The 8,906-nt window shown below is 41.0% G+C and overlaps 1 protein-coding gene across 2 annotated transcripts in view; it reads left to right on the top strand.

Moving 5' to 3' along the window:
* Positions 1 to 797: 797 nt before the first annotated feature.
* The window catches only part of srgap2 (SLIT-ROBO Rho GTPase activating protein 2), a 56,567-nt gene continuing 48,458 nt past the window's right edge, over positions 798 to 8,906 (top strand). For both annotated transcript variants that reach the window (XM_088423335.1, XM_088423334.1), the window contains exon 1: positions 798 to 1,200. In XM_088423335.1, coding sequence (XP_088279461.1) covers positions 1,134 to 1,200 — 67 coding nt within the window. In that variant the 5' untranslated portion in view covers positions 798 to 1,133. The remainder of the gene's footprint in view (positions 1,201 to 8,906) is intronic.

Here is an 8,906-nt window from a genome sequence, read left to right as displayed (position 1 = left end):
TTTAAAATCACTTCCTGAAACAATCTTTGAAAAGAGCCAAAGCTTTGCTCCGATTGGACAAAGGCCGCAGTAATTCACCCGATTGGCCAAGCTTATCGCCAAGTCAATGTTTGATTGGATATCTGTTTTACATGGTCCGGTCTCATTTCAGTTGTCTCTCATGCTGATTGGTTCCTCCTCGCGTTTTTAGATCGTTCGAGCCAATAATAGTTTGAAAACAGTCGCCTGTGTTCTACAAAATTAGGCGGGGCTGCCTTCTTTTTGCGTGAAGTTTTCCCGGACCGGAAATGAGAAGAGTGGTTGCGTTTTACTTTTTGTCATTGATATGAATTTTTAAGAGAAATTTGTGAATTAGACGTAGACCAGTAAAGTTGGTGATTACTTCCGGTTTTGACAATATGACATAACTGTATCGAGCTCAGTTTGAATGCAACAAATATACAAATATATAGTGTAGTTGCACAGAAATTACAATACGTCCCGGTTTAACAGTAATCGTATTTTAAATATCTGCATATGATAAAGATGTCTGACCGTCATGACTGCAATTTAAACGATTAGTCTTAGATAAGTATTGCTTTGCTGTTTCCAAAGGTTGTTTTAAGTGCCACGAAGAGCACTTTGCACGATTTGCATCCTTAAGTCCTGCGCAGTGGGGTCGAGGAACAGCCAGCCCCTCCACGCACGGGTTCCTCCTCTCTCCCTCTCTCTCTCATTTCTACACGAGGGGGTTGAGCAGATCACTTCAGGCGGGACTAAAGAAGCAAGCGGACGTTTCTGGAGTTCATACTGACAAGTTATCGCCCATAATAAAGGGGGGGATGAATCCCCCTTTTGACTTCCAAAGCTTTGCACCACAGCCGGTGGCTCAGAGGAGGCGCGCATGAAAATTGTGCAGCAGCAGAAGCAGCGGCAAACTCACAATGCGCCCAGAGTGAGCACACGCAGGGAGACAACACGGACCAAGCAAGGAGCCACATTTTCTCATTTGGATCATCCGTTTTTTTTCCCACTCCTTTCGCCGCAACGTGGATGTTCCCATAGTCTCTCAGCGATCTTATTTTTTACGACCCCAATTGAGAGCAAATTGACTTCGCAGCGTGGACAAGTGGTTTGATCTCCAAACTCCAGCCATGACGTCTCCGGCCAAATTCCGAAAGGACAAGGAGATCGTGGCCGAATATGAAACTCAAGTTAAAGGTAAAACTTTTTTCAAGCCTCTCGTAATCCCCAAGCGATGATGCAACGGCGCTTTAAATGAACCATTTGTTGATCGTTTATTGTTTGTTTGCTGCCACCACCTTCCTGCTTGTTTTTTTTAAATTACCATCTCATCATAGTATATGATAATTTATGTAGAACCATAGCTGCTACTGTGATCCGGAGTGTGCTCATGTGGTCGCTCGCCCCCTAACGTTGAGCGCAAACCGCCAACAAAGACCCGAAAAGGGGGGAAAAACGCCCATGCTCAAGTGTTGTTGACCACCATCAGCTTGTTTGAGGTGCGAAAGCTCACGCGTTCTGCTGCGTGTCCGCTATGCACGACTAGCAGAAGGCTTGCAGTTTCGAAATGGAACAAGGCAGGGCGTTTTCTCTCCCTCACCGTATCCCGCATGTCTGTGCTGCAGGCTGCTGAGCTCTGCATACCGCCTGAGAATGTGTGCCTAAACACACATTGCAACCAAACGGCCATTATTCTTCAACGTCCGCTGCTTTTTTTTTTAATCTTCACGAGGCGCACTGAAGTGAGTTAAGGCCCGATTGGTTGTTTATGGATGCTTCTGTCGTCAGGCAGTCAGACACGCTGGTGGGAGCTCTACTAACTGGCCACTTTATTAGGCACACCTGCACCACCATCTGTTGACGTTCAAGAGCTGCATTTATAAAATAAAACACGTAGTATGCCAATCGGAGACAACTGATAGATATTTGAATATTTGGGGATTCAATCAAGTTGGAAGTTTTTACAACCTTTGGTCTTGATGTTGATTTGAAATGTATTACTTTTGTGATGTCACAGTCATGGTGTGTAGATTCGGTCCCCATCAGAGCCCATTTCTTATCATGGACCTTTTCTACATAAGTTATTATTCATTTTTTTTGGCTCAATTCCGCCTGTGTGGAGTCTTCAAGTTCTTTTCTTTTTGTGGTTTTGTCTGTGTACTCCCAATTTCATCCTTCGGTCCCAAAACATACATCTAGTTTGTTATTAATCGCAGGTATGATTGCTTGTCTGTCAAAATATGATCTCAAAAAGTTATAGGTCCCAGTTACTCAAAACAAAAAGTGCTGTTGAAAATGTATAGGTTGCGTTCCATAAATGACCCTCGGGCTATTTGTTTTACACCCTTGTCTAGATAGACGCGTAAAGCACAACTACAATAATAAAAGTAATGTCCAGTTCTGTTCTTGAATTGAGAGCTCATTACATTTCACGGGCTTAGTTTGGAATGGTAAATCAAAATATATTTCTATTGATTAGAGGTTTTGAAGGAAAGTTACTGTCGTAGTTGGTCAGCTATGTAAATATAGAAAGCCGGAAAGACTATGTGCATTGAATTCTCAAAAATCTGCAGCTTTTTTTCAACTGAGCCAATGCTCACCGTGTAAAGTGACGGGAACAAGTACATGTGTACCCATTGTGTTGTTATTTGGAACTTGGCTGCTTTTTTTTTTCTTTTTGAAATGACCATACATTTTCTGATGGTTAAAATGCATTAAAAAAAGAAGTTCATTTTTGACTATACCGTGTTAGTGGAAGGGCAGGCAAGAATGTGCCAGGAAAAAGGATGAGAGGCTTTTGGAAGAGAGGATATTGGCTACTGCTGCAATTGGCCTAGATCAGTAGATAAGATGGGTCACCACCTTCTCAGTCACATGGGCTTCTCATGTTCCCGTTCAGAACAAGTGGGCTCAGTTATCCCCGGCCCTCCAAAATTCACCTCTTGCCCCTTTTGTTGTACTCTGGTGTTACAGTACTTCAAAGGCTTTAGGAATCATCCACAAGAAATCATCCCGGCTCCCAGTCACCTGCCTTATCTCTGATTTGGAGTGTGATATTTGTTCCCATTAGAGCAAGCGTCACGTTGAAGTCCATTTTGTAAAGGCTTTCTGTCAGAGCTGCCGGTGACCATTGTCTCCTGTGGATTACGTGTTTGTCAATCGACTCACCCTGTCAAGTACAACAGAGCATTTCTGTAAACAGCCGCAGTGGTTTTCCACTGCATGACTGCTTCGGGTGTCTGCAGAAAGTGCAACGTTCTTAGGCTGTTCCTAAAGACACACACACTAGCTTACACACAATCTGCTATTAGCTTGCAAGCCGCTAATAGAGCGTATCAAACGGTCTGCTTCCTTTAATATGTGATAACATACATCCGTCAACTTCCCAAATCTAGATGTAGTCAAATTATGTCTGGGCTTAAGTCTGGAAGCAGGAATAATCTTTTTTTTATTGTTATTCTACGTGCTAGAAGGTAAGTAAATGTAAATCCCACCTCGTGGCTTAACTTGATAAGGCTCTATCTGTAGCATATTGGGGTAACTACATGTAATCACAAAGACAGACTGGGAATACCCCACTGTATCTGAAAAGCCCCGATGGTGAGCAACCCTAAAATTTCTTGCTTTTTCACTATCTGTTGTAGGGCTGCAAGTAACAATGATTTTAATTAGAAATTTTCATAATGACTTTTCACAGCGTTACATTTAGCAGTACTGAATGTTGTAGCCATCAATACCAATACCAAGTACTGATACTGCTATTTTTTTATACATAAATCTCCCCTAAAAAAACAAGAACAGATTATTTTAAATACAGACCTATATAATAATTGCTAACTCCTATTTTCTGATCGTAAAATCAGAACAAGCACGCATGCAATTTGGTATCCCCTCTTTGCATCTCGCCCATCTCAAAATGTAATCATTGATTAATCCGTCGATTTTATTTTTTCAGTTTGTTAAAAAATATATATTTTAATTTCCATCCCTTTATTAAAAAACTGGGCATTTTCCCAAATTGACATTGTAAACAAATTTGTTTTTAATGTGGTTGCTGATTTGGTTTGTTGTCGGAAAATCAGAAAAAAAATGTTGATCGTTGCAAAGCTAAAGCAGATGTGTCCAAATGCCTTTTGATACAACACAAAGATAATCAGTCTGCTTTCATACAGAACAAGAACAACAACAATAATCAATTATCAGAATATTCACTCATTGCCCAGATCTGTTGCTGTTCTGTTATCGTTCATTTAAGCAGACTTATCATAGTTGTCTTCAAACAAAATAACTTTGCAAATGTTTGCCTTTGTTTCATCAAGAAACTTTAATTTCATTTTTTTGTTTCTCTAATCGGTTTTGTACCTCTAATCGGTAGAAGTAATGGCCAGGTGTCCAAATACTTAAGTCCTGAAGCATAATCGCGCTCACACACCAGAAACAGAGTAGCAGAAAATTGAAAAAATATTCAGTACTAAGAAGTGTGAGTCTTTCAGAAACTGGACGTGGTAGGAATGTTTCAACACAGATGCAAATGGTTATACATGGAGTTAAGGAATGAGCTTATCATCTCACATTAGGAGCGCACGGAGCACTTGGAATTAAATGCAGAGCTCGACCGCTTTTCGGTGCAGCTCAGTCGCCATGTGACTGCATTTGTTCAAGCCAACATAGCGCTCCTGGTTTACCAATCAGCCTGCTCACCATAGTATTCCAAAGAAAAGCACAGGAAATGTTTTTGTGCATTGACACGTTTTAAACTATTCAAGGTTACTTTGGCGCCGCATCTGTTGCCGTTCCACGCAGCCATTAATAAGCCTCCGTGACCCACATTCCCTCCACTGCCATTAATAAACCGTATCGATCTTGGCGTTTTTGTGGTCTGTCCGAGACGCTCCTAGCAATATGTACGCCGTCCGGTCCGATGGTGCGCTTGAATAACTCTTATTGATCGATTTAATCTCAGCGATGGCCCCAAAAGACATTTTGGGAGCAGCATCTGTTTGATTTTCACAGCTTCAGATATGACCATCTTTCACCCCGAAAGGGGACGAGCGCCATGCGTGCGTGCCCGAGGCCGCCAACCGTATTGGCGGCCGCCTGCCTACAGGTCGTTAGTCGGCCGCATGTTTGCTCGGCAACCAGTGAAACATATGATTGAGGATAAATAGCCGCTTTCACTGGCTCACAATAGGAAAGGTGTTGACACAGCAGTGGGTTTGTCTGCAAACACGCTTGTGTGTAAGCGCGCGTGTAAGACTATGCCCGGACTTGCTTTTGATTGATGTGTTGTTGGTGGAGAGAGAAATAGAATGCGGCCGCTTGACAGCTTTCGAAAGCGCTTCATTACCTGCAATAATGCAGAAGTGATAAAACAAGAATAGCCGTTGCTGCATGATGGCGATTGCAACACTGACCCCTCTCAAGCACGGCAGTCTATTGAATTAGTGGCACTTTTTAATGATCGTGTCTGTGTGTGTTAAATGTTCATCTGCGTGTCATTAAGAAACAAGCCCTGTTGGGACAATTAAGCAACCACAAGAAGTTAATCACAAGACCTGAAACAAAAGAGCGCAGCTCATCTGAGGTTTGAGTGACACTGTATTGAGTTGTGCTTGCTGTTTGCAGTGGTATGGAATTGAATTTAATCCTTCAGAGTAGGCTACGGTTAGGTTTAGGGTACAAATCACAAAAGTAGTGCAACTTTTGTACAACAGAAATACAAATCACAAAAGCAAAAAAAGATAAGGTCACTCACTGCTAACCAAAGATGTAAAAAACAGAAAAGAAAGACAAAACACAAAACCTAAATCACAAAGAAACAAAATAAAATCACAAACAAAAATCAACGTTGTTTGCAATTATGTTTTTGTTTTAGTCATTTGTTTTTGTGGTTTGCATCTCAGCACCACCTATACATAGAGCCAAAAAATGTCTCAAAATTATACAAGCAACATTAAGAAAGACCATTCTGATAAATAACAGACAAATGTCTAATATGGTCATTAAAATTTTAAATAAGTAAATATTATATAATGTGGAGGTGTCCTGATCCCACGTTGACATCAGTTTTCAGTGCATTATAAGCCTTAAAAAAAAAAAAAAAAAACAGTATCAGATTGTATTGGTCTATATCCAAAATAACATTTTCTCAGACCTGTTTTATTCTTTGTTTGAATAGTATCACTTGATTTTCTCTCTTCTAACATTTCATAATAAAAAACAAATCATGTATCATTCCTGCTGATATCACACAGATAAATGTTGGTTTCACACATTACTCTAGGCTGCAGTATCAGAAGTGAAAAAGTACATTACTAATTCATGACATAAAAAGGCCTTTGTGAAAATGGCATTATTAAAAAAGTGACTAAGAATTTCTTGGGGAAAAAAGGAATTACCTTATTTTACATTTTAATGTTTTTGTTATATTTTCTGTTATCATTTTTTAAATGCCATTTTTACTTGATTTTGGAAATTTTGGGCTTCCATATTAAAGAGCCGAGTAACATTTTGTGACATAAATATACAGTATGCGCAAGGTAAATAAATAAATGACACAACACTCAGTATGATGTATACAGTTCTACACAACTGTCTACAAACTACAATCACAACAATGACATCAAAATGTAATGATGTCATCTTTTCGAAGACATACTTTGTTTTGTTTTAAATGCGGGTGGTTAAATTTGGTTAACATAATGAGTTAGCTGACACCACCAATTTGCTAGCAACATTAGCAATATCTTAATTCTAATTTTTCATGACGTAAAAAACAATTTTGTTCATGAAATCTGGATGAGTTGTGAGGTGTGCAAGATTGTTGATGCTTGCTGGAGTGAGTAAAAGTGTGTGCGCACGTGTGTTTCGGACTGAATTAAGGATTTGCTGACAGAGCTTAAAATAATCAGTTGGGAAGGATGTCAGTGTGAAACCGTGGGTATGGAGTCGAGCTTGAATACACACTGATTGTGCTAGGAAGCTTCCTGTCACTACAGTATACACAAACACACACACACATACACACACACACACACACACACACACACAAAATTGAGCTCCAAAGATTTGCTCAGTAGAATCAAAAAGAGCAGTTCTCTGCGTGTGTTCGTTTACTTTCAATAACACCGTTCTGGCTGTATCTTAAAGAAAAGAAAAAAATACCTGAACCAGCTACCCCGCCTTTGTTGCAGTCTGCTGGCTCAGCATTGGACTCCGTATGGCTGAAAAAAATATCGATTTCTACTATCACTCTACCAATCCACTACTTCCTCATTCTTCACTCGTGGGTACACTTAATAATTTACTACAAGGGATGGGACGACACAAATCCCAATTGGCAAAATTTGTCATATAAAATAATTGTCCAGCATAAATTTTCCTGTTTTCAAAGTTAATTTATTGAGCAGACCGCAAGAAAATTAACAAGCTAGTGTGCAACTAAACGTAAACAGAAGAGGCGCTTGTGTTGCTGGCTCATTTTTTAGCTGCAGATGAGCTAAATTAACGAAATCCTCACAGCCCATGTTTGCTGCAGTGCTCGGCGTAATTTTATTTGCAGTGGCATGCTCAAATGTGATCAGTAGTACCAGCAACCGTGTCGGGTTTTTTGATACAAAGTCTGCTGTTGTTCCGTCTATTAAACTGCCTTTGAAAAAAAATCCGACTGCTCTCAGGGGCACTCGAACGCTGCTAGCTAACAGCTAATATTTAATAGCGTTTGCTCTAAATGCAGCAACAGAAGCCGTACGATAAAATGTCCGCATGATGAAGTCATTTTTAATGCCCTCAATTGGTGATTGAACGCGATTTTGTGATGTTGTGTCGATTACATTGGGAGTCACCATTCTTGACTCACTCAAGCATGTCTTCCTGCCCCCACGCTCCTCCCACCTTAAAAAAAAAAAAATCCCGTGACGTTTTAATCTCGTGAGATCTCGTCATCTGAGATCACTTCCCATCCCTATTTCACTACATGGTGTCGGGTTTTTCATTCTTTCACGCGCTAAGTTGACCGCCCCGTTATACAGGATAGACGCATAGCCATATATAAGATCATCTATCCGCCGCACGTTCTTTTCTACCGTCAAAAGACGAGCGATAAAATGAGGAATGTCAGCAATCAGGGCGACTCCACGCTACGGTATGTCGATGAAGCGGCGCAGGTGACAACAACATCTGGCGTATCAGATGCTCCGCTCGGTCGCCTGATTAATGTCGGCGAGAGATGAAGCGAGGCATCGGGAGGGCTCGAGCGAAACAGAGAGAAATAAACACGGCGAGAAAGAAAAATGCACACAGTCGAGGCAAGCGGGTGAGGGCAGAGGTCAGCAGTGAGATGACTGCTGCTCATCGGTGCCAGATGTTCCACATGCTCTGATTGGGCAACAGATGTTCAGTCTGCAGTGGTTGGCCGAGGGAGTTCTTTCTTCGCAATTGTTTCAGGTGTTCCAGCTTTGACTTGAAAAGTCGGAGGATCGAAGACGGTGACAAATCACTCTGTGGATTTCCGTGTGCTTCTGTTTTGCATGATGTCCGCTGAGACCTCTTTTTGCTGTGCCTATCACTTTAAAAGGAGACATCTGTTTATTTTCTGTTTCACATTTTCATTCTGGTATTCCCTGCTAGTACCGTCGAGGGACTGCTGTCAAAAATGCCTCCATGACATGCCTGCGTTTAGTTAATACTCTGCTTTTTTCTGTTTGGCTCCTACCTCTTTAAGATTCCTCTTCTATGTGCACATTCTTTTGATTGGCCAATTTCTAAAAGTCTGCTGAAAGGTAGTGTCCCAGTGCATTGTGGGGGTGCAGGAGCTGATTACCTTATAAGGTCACCCTTATCAGGATAACCTTCCTAATACGTTGAGACATATTTATATGTAAATGTTTTGTTCCAGAAAACCA

Source organism: Hippichthys cyanospilos, chromosome 9, assembly GCF_059441005.1.
Source record: "Hippichthys cyanospilos isolate Australia breed blue-spotted pipefish chromosome 9, RoL_Hcya_1.0, whole genome shotgun sequence".
NCBI lineage: Eukaryota > Metazoa > Chordata > Actinopteri > Syngnathiformes > Syngnathidae > Hippichthys > Hippichthys cyanospilos.
Note: the sequence above shows the minus strand (reverse complement) of the source record. Positions and strands in the feature narration are given on the sequence as shown.